This window comes from Anolis sagrei, chromosome 1 (genome assembly GCF_037176765.1).
Source record: "Anolis sagrei isolate rAnoSag1 chromosome 1, rAnoSag1.mat, whole genome shotgun sequence".
NCBI classification, from domain to species: domain Eukaryota; kingdom Metazoa; phylum Chordata; class Lepidosauria; order Squamata; family Dactyloidae; genus Anolis; species Anolis sagrei.
Window position 1 is genome coordinate 280,039,292 of NC_090021.1, and position 12,157 is coordinate 280,051,448.

At 38.8% G+C, this 12,157-nt stretch overlaps 1 protein-coding gene across 1 annotated transcript in view; it reads right to left on the minus strand.

Annotated features, from left to right (window-relative positions):
* Positions 1-12,157, minus strand: part of MYBPC3 (myosin binding protein C3) — a 95,139-nt gene that overhangs the window by 74,469 nt on the left and 8,513 nt on the right. Inside the window, exons 2-5 of the mRNA XM_060763136.2 lie at positions 3,684-3,950; positions 2,687-2,794; positions 1,355-1,441; positions 880-1,028 (exon numbers count right to left, since the gene is read on the minus strand). Of these exons, the coding sequence (XP_060619119.2) occupies positions 880-1,028; positions 1,355-1,441; positions 2,687-2,794; positions 3,684-3,950 (611 nt within the window). The remainder of the gene's footprint in view (positions 1-879; positions 1,029-1,354; positions 1,442-2,686; positions 2,795-3,683; positions 3,951-12,157) is intronic.

Sequence of the window (12,157 nt, forward strand, 5' to 3'; positions counted from 1 at the left end):
GGCTGGCTTTGAACTCATGACCTTTCAGTCAGTAGTGATCTTAATGCAGCTGATTCCCAGCCAGCTGAGCCACAGTCCCGGTGCAAGTGTACATACATACATATTTGGACACATTGGCAACTGATTCATGGTTGAGAATGTTTGTGAATGCCCCCTGCTACTGCTGTATGCCCAGGCCAAGGGTGTTGCAGAAAAAGTATAGGATACCTCTTCATATTGATACCCCCATCCAGCCATCACCCACCCCACAGAAGCAGACACAACTTGAGAATTATAACCATGGGTGACTTATAGGTCACAGGTTTTTTTTGTCAATAGTCAGGAGTTTGAACAGGAGTGTCCCAGCATCACCTCCTGGGTATGGCCCACCAGGAAGGACCAGAGCCACTGTAAGACAGTGCCTCCCAATCCCATCTCAGCAAGACTGCCCAGAAGGATACCATGGTTAATGGTATCAAAAACCACTGAGAGATCCAGGAGAACCAATATGGACACACTCCCTGAATACAGGGGATATTGGGAGAAATGCAACTCAATCAGAACAGAATTTTTCATATCCCTACACTCAATGTTTTGAGGGCTCAGAGGGCTAAGACACACATGATTAGAAACAAAAATATTCTCTTCTTTTGTATGAGGCAAGTTGGCCTGAAGCGAAGGGGGGAAATAGTTAATGCTTTTTGTCTAGCTTAATAAGCAGCTTCCAATAAGAACTTTGTGGCAGAAGAGGAATGACTAGTAGTAACTATGTGCAATTATGGACTTTTCCCCCCTAAGGGAATACTCTTTTTCTTGCCTCAAAACAGCAAAAAAAAAAAAAAAAAAAAGCAAATAAATAAATAAAAGTGCAGAGTCAAGCCTTTGGTCTGTCAGTTGTACCTTGTTATTGCGATCATAGGTCTCATGAAGCTGGAGGTGCTTTCCTACTTTGCTTGCCAGGTCCATCCACTTCCCTTTGAACCATTTCACCGAAGGTTTCTTTAACAAGCTTTCACCTGCTACTACAGCAGTGAATGTAATGTTCCCACCTTGAGAGGGAAACACATTAAGGTGAATGCATTTTTCAAGGCACAACATCTCATTAAATCAATAGGCATGCTACGGGTGAAAGACACACAGAGTGGTTCCCAAAGAACCTTTACAAGATCTCTTGAGTTTTATATACTGCTGCATTAATACTTTCACCTTTCCTGCCCCATTATTACTTCTTTCCCCCATTCTTCTTACCATGGAGAAGCCATTAAGGAGAACAATGCATATGGTGTCTTCTGACTTAGCGAGGAGCCCTCTATCTGAGAATGGCTACACATAGAAGTTTGGTTTTTTTTTTTTTTTTGCAACATTATGCACTTACCCGCAGTCACTTCTCCATCCTGTGGCCGAGACACAAAGATACCAATTGGATCCACAGGTGCCTTTTCCTGGGTTTCTGTAGGAAGAGCTAAGACAGAAAAGCTACAATTAAATATTGGTGTTTCTTTTAAAATAACACCTTTACATTGTACCATCTGTTCCATAATATAATAGCTCAATATACATTTCAGCAGAATTATCCTAATATCCTGCTCATTTCGTCTACCCCACACGCGTCAACCACTGTGTATCAGGGAGTTTTTATGTGAGAAAAGCCATACACTAGTTTTAGATTAAGTTTTAGATTTTGTTTTTAAAAGTGACATTAAACAATCTTATTCCCCTATTAACTGTGACTTCCTAACCACCCTCCTCACACAATTAAAGTTGGCCCTCACATTTGTGTGTACAACTTATTGTAATTGCATAATATTGCAAAGGAAACACCATAGGAAGGCATAAACAAAAGAAAGAAACGCCTGTCTTCATGTCAGAGGATTTGTTCTTTAAAAACAGGATTTTTTTCATTAAGAGAGGTGAAGAGGGGTGAACAGAAGTTGTTAATGGTGTGTCTACACTGTAGAATTAACACACTTTAACTAACATGGCTCAATACTATGGTATCACAAATTTGTAGTTTGGTGACAGACCAGAACCTTTGGCAGAAAAGTGTAAAGACCTTGTAAAAGTGTATTATTACAGTTAATTCTGAACACCTACACTATAAAATTAATGCAATTTAATACATCTTTAACTGCTATGGCCCAATGCTAAAAACTGTATTTTCAGAATTGTTATTACTATTTATCATCCTAAGTGGATATTATTTTATGATACCTCAAATACAGAGTGGGACATAAATATTTAAGTCTATCAATCAGACAGTACAGCGCACTTTGTAAATCCATGAATAACTGTAATAAATCAATACTCCACAAAAAAGGACTATGTGGCCCACTGACAGTTTAGAAGAATACATCTGATTGAACTTATAGGGTAGGAGACTAGAGAAGAAGTTCTGTATCATAATGAGGCTGTGGCATGACAGAAGGATGATCAGACAGAAGGTAAGAGGGTGAATATTCTCTTTATGGTCCTCTAGGACTGCCCCATTTTTGGCTGGTCTGGTCTAAGATGTTTGGACGTCTGTTGAGGGGAGCTTAGGAGATGTTTAGATGAGGTACATGCCCTCCCTCAAGCCAAGGTGCACCATCAGAAATGAGGGCCCACAAGTGAACTGAGAACACTGCTTTCATGTTTGAATGATTTTTTTTTTACCAAAGAGGGATGGTCTCAGCATTATATCTATCTATGTATATATCTATATATTTACATTCTTGGCCCTTGCTCCCTTCTGTAGGTGCAGGCTCTCGATCTGCAGGTACACTTGAGACAACTGGTTCAGAAGGAGCTTCAGGAGGTGGGACCTCTTCTGACTTTTCTAGGAAGGAAGACAATACAAAGAAAGTTACGGAAAGCCTTATTATTTTAGGTGTTATGCAAAAAATATGAGGCTCTTTGATAAAATGAAGAGCAGAGAATGTGCGATTTTAAATGACCTCAAATGTTATATTCAAGATTCTGTGACCAACAAAACAGAAAGTTTGGATCTGGCAAAAAATCAAGACTAGCCTTGCTTTTTGTTTTTTTCTATAGTTTAAAAATGTCTTTTTAAAAAAGGGCCAGAAAGATGGAAATATAACAGCAGGCTAAAGGTTGGGAATTGTCTTTCACAAGCCAGGAAGAAAGGAGGATTGTGATTTTCGCTGATCTTTCCCTCACTTTACAGATGCTGATATCATCTGTCTCAATATTATGGAGAGTTTCCTCTTTCCTTGTTGAGATAACCATTTTCCCCATTCATATAGAAAAAGATGACAACCTTTCTTATTTAGCCAATGTGAAGCTCTTCTCAGAAAAAAGTCTCCCAGTGATGGGAAGAACCTTTCGATCCACAGAATTAAAAAATGCTGGGTCCATAACCGGTTCATGCCTAGAGCCTGGATAAAGTATTTTTTTAAAAAACTAATATTTCCAGAAATTCTCAGCTATCATGGTCAGTGACCATACAGATTTGGGAGATTCTGGGAGATAGATGCCAATAAAACAATGTTTACAATCTCTGAGAATGCCATTTAAACAAGATAACTTTATCACAAGTTTGATTCTTGCGTCCAAAAAGGTGTCTTCCCAGATGTAATTAGAACCCCATTAATTCTTTGACTGATCTCTTAATGCTTTTCATCAAAGATAACTATTGAAATATTACACTTTTCATATCCTGGTGACTAGACAAGGCAACACATACATATATGTTGAACTCCATTTACCTGCTTCTTTAACTTTGAGTTCAAATTTGACCTTGGAACTTCCAGCAATGACAGCATATGTCACATCATCCTCTTTTCCAACATCATTGATGGTCAGTGAATGCTTGTTCCCCTCCGACTTGATGACATATTTCTCACTTGCTGTAATTTCTAAGCCATTTCGCTGCCACTTCACCTTGATACCTGTCTTCTCCGTCTCTGCCTCAAAAACAGCAACACCTCCAGCTATTGCTTCTGCTGTCTTTGGTTTCTTGATGAATGCTGAAGCTGACAAAAAAACAAAAAGGCATATTGTTTGGTGACAAGTCTGAAAAAATGACTGATTGTGAAGAAAGGATTCTTAATGAGTTTCAGTGAGTTTGTTGTAGCTTCATTGTTATTGCCCTATTTTAAAATGATTTTGTACTGTGTTAAAACCTAATATTTCAATATAACAATCTGTTTAAACTTCTTAATCTTCACTTTCTAAAAAGATGTACTTTGCTTTAATTCATACCTTAAGCTTCTAGGTGACATGTTAGTGCAAAGGCAGAGTATAATAAAATTAAATCCACGACACTCCATATGATTCAGTTCTTGTGGGTTTTTTCGGGCTATATGGCCATGTTCTAGAGGCATTTCTCCTGACGTTTCGCCTGCATCTATGGCAGGCTTCCTCAGAGGTCTGCTGGAGCTGGGAAAAAAGGGGTTTATATATCTGTGGACTGACCAGGGTGAGACAAAAGGCTTTTGTAAGTTGGGCTAGGTGTGAATCTTTTCAACTGACCACCTTGATTAGCATACAATGGGCTGACTGTGCCTGGAGCAAACTCTTAATGAAAGGTGCTTAGAAGTCCCTGCCTGTTTTTCTCTCTGCTGTTTTAATTTTAGAATTTTTTAATACTGGTAGCCAGATTTTGTTCATTTTCATGGTTTCTTCCTTTCTGTTGAAATTGTCCACATGTTTGTGGATTTCAATGGCTTCTCTGTGTAGTCTGACATGGTGGTTGTGAGAGTGGTCCAGCATTTTTGTGTTCTCAAATAAAATGCTGTGTCCAGGTTGGTTCATCAGGTGCTCTGCTATGGCTGATTTCTCTGGTTGGAGTAGTCTGCAGTGCCTTTCATGTTCCTGGATTCTTGTTTGGGCGCTGCGTTTGGTGGTCCCTATGTAGACTTGTCCACAGCTGCATGGTATACGGTAGACTCCTGCAGAGGTGAGAGGATCCCTCTTGTCCTTTGCTGAACGTAGCATTTGTTGGATTTTCTTGGTGGGTTTGTAGATTGTTTGTATGTTGTGTTTCCTCATCAGCTTTCCTATGCGATCAGTGGTTCCCTTGATATATGGCAGGAACACTTTTCCTCTGGGTGGATCTTCATCTTTACTCTTGTGGCTTGTTCTTGGTCTTGCAGCTCTTCTGATGTCTGAGGTGGAGTATCCATTGGCCTGTAGAGCCCAGTTGAGGTGGTTCAGTTCATCTTGGAGGAGATGGGGTTCACAGATTCTTTTTGCACGGTCTGCCAAGGCTTTAATGGTGCTTCTTTTTTGACTTGGGTGATGGTTGGAGTTTTTATGTAGATATCTATCTGTGTGTGTGGGTTTTCTGTAAACGGTGTGGCCCAATTGTTGATCTGGTTTACGGATTACTAGGACATCTAGAAAAGGCAATCTTCCTTCCTTTTCTTTTTCCATAGTGAACTGGATGTTAGGGTGGATGCTGTTAAGATGTTCCAGGAACCTGTTGAGTTCTTCTTCTCCATGGCTCCAAATGGTGAAAGTGTCATCCACATATCTGAACCATATAGTGGGCTTTTTGGTTGCTGTTTCAAGAGCTTGTTTTTCAAATTGTTCCATGTAGAAGTTAACAAAATCTGGCTACCAGTATTAAAAAATTCTAAAATTAAAACAGCAGAGAGAAAAACAGGCAGGGACTTCTAAGCACCTTTCATTAAGAGTTTGCTCCAGGCACAGTCAGCCCATTGTATGCTAATCAAGGTGGTCAGTTGAAAAGATTCACACCTAGCCCAACTTACAAAAGCCTTTTGTCTCACCCTGGTCAGTCCACAGATATATAAACCCCTTTTTTCCCAGCTCCAGCAGACCTCTGAGGAAGCCTGCCATAGATGCAGGCGAAACGTCAGGAGAAATGCCTCTAGAACATGGCCATATAGCCCGAAAAAACCCACAAGAACTGAGTGATTCCGGCCATGAAAGCCTTCGACAATACATACTCCATATGATTCTCATCCCTGCTTTAGAGACTAGTACAGTTAACAGCCACCAGCCAAGCCTTTACTTTTTGCTAGAAATGAGAGCATAACATAGACAAAAATATATAAACATATCAATAAACAAGCCAAGAACTACTCAATAAATTATAAACCATCATAAATGAACCAGACATAATGTAATCCGGGTAATTACTAGCATATTAAATCCTTAAAATATCATTTAAAATATCTAAAATTAGGCTAAAATGGTTGGGAGAGAGATAGAAAACAGCTTTGATTACTTGTGGATTTAATGAATTGGTTTCTAGAAATGTCTACATCCTCTAGAGTGAGTCTATGGTCAACTTCTGATGGAAAACAGGTATTGCTCAGGTTGAAAAGGTGTGTTCTATTTGCATGTTCCCATTTTTATGGAGGTCCTGCATTCCTAATTCCCATAAAAGTGGAGGGCCTACTGTAATAGCTTCAAAATGTCTTCAACCATATTATTCTTGGCATTTTGGACAGCTAAGAGAAGCAGCAATGGCATAAGAGTCAATGTACATGAGTGAACTTTCCAATTTTCAGCACAATATATATGGTGACTTCTCAACATGTTTTTGTTGTTGCAGGATATGATTTATTGTACCATTCCAGTCCAAAGAATTCTGGAGAAAGAGTGGAAACTTTGGTTGCCCAGGTGGATGTGGAATGGGTGGCTGAGGATGCAAGTCTGTCAGTTCTCCTGGGCCTTTTTGATGATTTTGAGCCTCCTTCTGAGCCACTGGGGTGGGCTGGAATTATGGAATATTATGTTGACTTCTAAATCTCTCTCTTTTAATTTACTAATCCCATGGAGACTGAATTTCTCGAGATGGTAGGTGGATGGTAACATTTCCTAAACTTTGGCAACTCTTTTCTGCAGTTGAAAATGTCAGATCAGGTCATTGTGCCACAAGCTCCATGTACTGTACATCTCATTTGAAATATCATAAAACATGCCTCTCATGGAATTACTTTTGGAATGTGGCAGAATCTTCAACTAGTTCAGAATGCTGCCGTCTGACTATTGATAAGCAGCAATTAGCTTTCTCATTACAATACTTCACTGGCTATCAATCCTTTTCCAGGAATAATTAAATGTGCTTGTCATGAGCTATCAAGCCCCACATGATGTGGGATGAGGTTATTTGAAAGGCAGCCTTCTTTTTTATTATGAGCCTATTTTTAGAGGATTTTTCTCTGCTCTCCTACATTGTAACAAGCCTTTTTTGGAAGCATTGGTGAGTCCTGGAACTCCCTGCCACATCTGATATCCTTCTGCCAAGATGTTTTGTCATAGGCTTATGGCTTTTGAGTTCACTTACCTCCCAAAGTAGATGTCTAATTAATGGGAGCTTTCTGTTTATTGAATATATGTATGTGTATCTCGATGATTTTTATTATGCATATTAATTCTCATTATGTGTGTTTATCTTATGTTTCATTATTCTTAGCCATCCTGAAAATCATTTATAAGTGAAAATGTGAATATAAATTTAAATAAATGTATTTGTTTATTTATAATAAATGAGTAAATTTGCTCATGGGACTGTTAGATTTTTTTCTACAGGGCTAAGAAGTCTTATCTTGATGAGAAATATAACCTGCCATCCCCAGATATAAAACTATTCTTCAGATTATTAGACAAAGCAGCTCTATAAAATATAAGGTATTATACAGTGTCCTTTAAGTGTAAGAGATTATAAACAATCATTTAAACAAATGTGAAATGATTCATGAAAAATTGACCCAAATGTTCTCCTGGAACTAGTGGCCATATCTCAGGAAAGGTATTCACTAACATCTTTTAATTCCTCTGGTAAAACCAAATTTATTCAGAACAAACCAGGGTATGTTTGGTTTGTTCTGAATTAATTAAACACCTGCTAAGATCTGGATCTTATGGTAAAATCCTGATCTTATCAGGTATGGGCCCTGTGTGGATTGTCACGTGATTCCCGGGCTCAATCTATACAACCATCTCAGTTTTTCAGGCTCCAGGGTTTTTTTTTTACTTTTTACTTTTTAGGGAGAAATTTGAGGTTTGAAGAGGGCAACTTCCCCCCCGCCTCCCAAACCCAAATATCCCTCTAAAAAGTAAATAAAAAATCCCACCTTATCTGACTGCCATAATGTTTCTCCTTGCATCCTCCAGGCAATTGTAATCAGGATGGCATGTAGCCACCCCCCCACCCCCGGAAAGCCTGGGTTTTTGGATGGGATTGGGGACAGTAATCCATACCAAAGCGAGTTTTTAAAACCTGCATTGGCACAGATTTCTGAGCTGTCTGGAAGCGCCCTCATATCTATATTTAAATGCACATATGACCCCACCTGATATACCCTTACTTCAATCCTCCTAAAATGTTTAAACTGTTTCCATCTTCATTTATTGAATGCTCTCTTAGAGCTGTAATTTGCATCAAGAATTCCCCCCCTCATAATAAGATTAAAATCCTCTGACATTAAAATTTGAAAAACAATTCTTTATTTCACAGCAAAGTCCTTTCAAGTCAAAACACAATTATATATTTTTTTTAAAATACAAAAATCGTGTCACAATTATAAAACCAATAGTCTAAGAAGAAACAGTTCAACAACAACAACAGAATTTAAAAAGCCACTTTTTATTTTATTTAAAAAATATTGTATAAAAATTGCAGGGCATAATATGTGACTTTAGTTAGTCTCTAGCCTCATGCTTGCTAAAATGGGGTTGTAAAAAAGAGATGCTGGATTACAAGGAGATAAAAAAGTTAAACGGGTGTTTGGTGTTGTGTTACAGTGAACCACGGGCTGTTAATAGCCTCTCAAAACAAATAGATTCCCTAGGTAGCAAACCCTGACAGCAAGACCGAACAGGTTTCTAAAAATGGCTCCAACACAGCCCACTTGGGAGTCAAGCCAGTTCAGCAGGCGACCCCAGGAGAAGCATCTACAACTTGGCTCCTCTCCCCATAGCGTTGGGGATAAAAAGATAGAGAGAAATAGTTTTTATAGAAGCCCAGTTGTTGTCACTCATCCGGTTAGCTACAAAACTATCCAGAAATATGTTAATTACTTGCCAACAATGCATCCTGTAGAAGTTCCAACTTTAAATGGCAGCTTTGCTGGATATGTCACTGGCAAGAATTATTGTTGGCCTTCAAACCGTTCACAAGAAGGTGGCTGTCTATTCTGTTTATAGGGAAGTTTTCTATTTACTATATATACTTCTGTGTTAGTCAACAACAAGTTTTTTTGTAGGTGGGGGAAATTATATTTTTTTATATAACCCATGAATAAGCCAGGGGTAATTTTCCTGCCTGTGTATCCAGAAAGGTCAAGAATAAAGCTGTGGCAGAGAGGTATAGTGGTCAGGGCTTCTTTCAGGTTTTCCCAGGACACATTAAGCTCTTGCTTGTCAATCACTTTTCACAGAAAGCATGATGGTGTCTTTTTGGTTAAGAATGTAGGTACAGTACTTACACTGGCCCACAGATAAGTAGATTCCAGTGTTGGGGTTGATTTTTTAATCTAAAATTTCTACTTATATATGAGTTTATACAGCATACTTTCTTTTAATGTTTTAAAAATTATTTAAAGTTAATCGCATAATCCCAATTAGATATGATCTACTACTTGGTCTGCTGCAAAGCTTTCTACATGGGGCTGCCTTTGAAGATAGTCCAGAAGTTTCAACTGGTCCACAGATCAGCAGCCAGGTTATTCACTGGAGTGCCTACTCCCCTGTTGCGGCAGCTCCACTGGCTGCCAGTCTGCTTCTGAGCTACATACAAAGTGCTGGTCATTACCTTTAAAGCCCTAAATGGGTCAGGTCCAGACTATTTGACCAATCGCATCTCCGCATACAAATTAGCTCATGCAGTGGAGGAGGCCCTGCTCTCAGTCCCACCCCCATCTCAAGCATGGCTGGTTGGAACAAGAGAAAGGGCCTTCTCTGTAATTGCTCCCCACCTCTGAAACTCCCTTCCTAATGAAATAAAGATGGTCCTCTCCCTCTACACATCCAAAAAACAACTGAAAGCACACTTCTGTTCACTGGCTTATGAAGAGGAGGAGGATTCGATAATGATACTGCTACTATACCTTTGATTAATATCTGTTACCCGTATCCAGGTCCTGTTTACCCTGCTAGCCCAGTTAACATCTTTGCTAATAATTAACTTATATAGTATCCCCCAATGAATTCTGTCTCTGGGAAATTGATTATTCTCTTTAATGCTTTGTTCTATGTTGTTATAATTTATTTGATAGGTTATGTCTTATCTGAATTTTAAATGTTAAGTTATAATTTATATGTTGGGTTATTATTTTTGCTATTAAGTGTGTATTGGTTGTTGTAGTCAGGCATTGAATGTTTGTCTTTTTTACTGGAATCCACCCTTAGTCCCTTCAGGGAGATGGGGCGGAATATAAATAAAGTTGTTTATTATTATTATTATTATTATTATTATTATTATTATTATTTATTCCCATGTAATTCTCATGGTAGACCTTTTTCTTCATAGTATTAGGGACTTTGAAGAAATAACTTGTGAGCTTTACTAAATCATACATTCATACAAGTACGTTTCTCCTTCAGATTTGTGCATCAAAGTCCTATCTGTGCATCTTCTGAATTTCACTATTATTCTATTTATGTGGCAATGTTTTTACCAGTAAGTTTGAATCTTGCAAAATGATTCAGAGAATGTATCTGCTTGAAATAGAAAGTTCTTCCTGTGGAGTACCCATTTTAATTTGCCATTGCTAAATTGTTTGCCAAAATGCCTTTCTTACAAAAAATATTCCCTGCTGTGTTGGCACAAACCACACTGAGGTCAGTCTGCAGAGAGCTGAACTCTGGGAAGCTACAGCAGTTTCTAGCAAAGGAGTGGAGAAACATGAGCATGTGGCTTTCTCAAATTGGGTCATAGCAGCCGGGTTTCTGACTCCCTGAGCTACAAGTGTCTTAAATTACACTCACAAGGAAATAATAAAGCAGAAAAGTATTGGTAAAATGATTTCAATCATATCTTTTCCTTAAGGCAATGGGGCTGTTGCTTTTTCCCTTCCAAGTCATAGTATCCTCAACACGAATCTTATGTAGAGTACTTAAGCTCAATAGTTATGGAACACATGGATAATTTACTTCATCTGAATCGTAACAAATCCCAGTTTAGAACCATACCCAAAATAATCAACATGCATACAAGAGATGTGAGGTTTGCACAGCAGGAGGAAGCTTGATCCATGACAACTTAGCTCAAAACTTCCTGTATGAAACTGTATTTCCTCCATCTTGAATTTGGTTTCAGGTGGCTGAAGCAGCCACTGTGCTATGAACATGAACGCCAGAGGAAGAAAAATGTATGGCATCACTACTAACACTTTCCTCCAAATGTCTGCACATGGAAATATACATCCTATGGGAATAGGTAAAATTTGAATACAAGATAACCTTCATGTATCTCCTTGCAAGATAAGAGCAGGATGATTTAACACCGGTCATATGAATTTGCCAGGGGACTGGAATTGAAATATTGCCTCTGCATGATACCACCAACAGCTGTCAAAACAAGATCAAAGACAATCAACAGAGAAGCATAATTCCCTCTGGCAGTATCTAGGGATTAATGGCCAACTAAGAGCATCAACAAAACTCTGATGTCCAACTCAGGGCCAAGATTGCCTATAGACAAAAACAAATTATTGTCGAAGGCTTTCATGGCCGGAATAACTGGGTTATTCACAACCTCTGAGGATGCCTGCCATAGATGCAGGTGAAACGTCAGGAAAGAATGCTTCTGGAACATGGCCATATAGCCCGAAAAACCTCCAACAATCCAAAAACAAAGTACTTTGACTTCACAACCTCTGAGAATGCCTCCCATAGATCTAGGCAAGACATCAGGAGAGAATGCTTCTGGAACATGGCCATACAGCCCAGAAAACTCACAGCAACCAAAATGTATTTTGCTTTGTGACCAATTTTGAAACAAGAAGCAAAGTCTCATCCCACCCTAGAGCAAGATTTTTTAAAAAAACAACAGCTTTGCACTTAGAGAGCTAGGTGGATTTTGCATTGAGTTCTACATCACCAAGACTTACTTCACCAAAACATCATAGTGGGCCTACCATAAGATTGCTGATTTTGGGGCCTTCCACACAAGCATAAGTTTTGAGAGGAACTGGAATGTTGATTTATCTCAGGATTTAGGCCACACAGCAGCCCCAAACCCAATTATTTTTTGGTGGTGGGT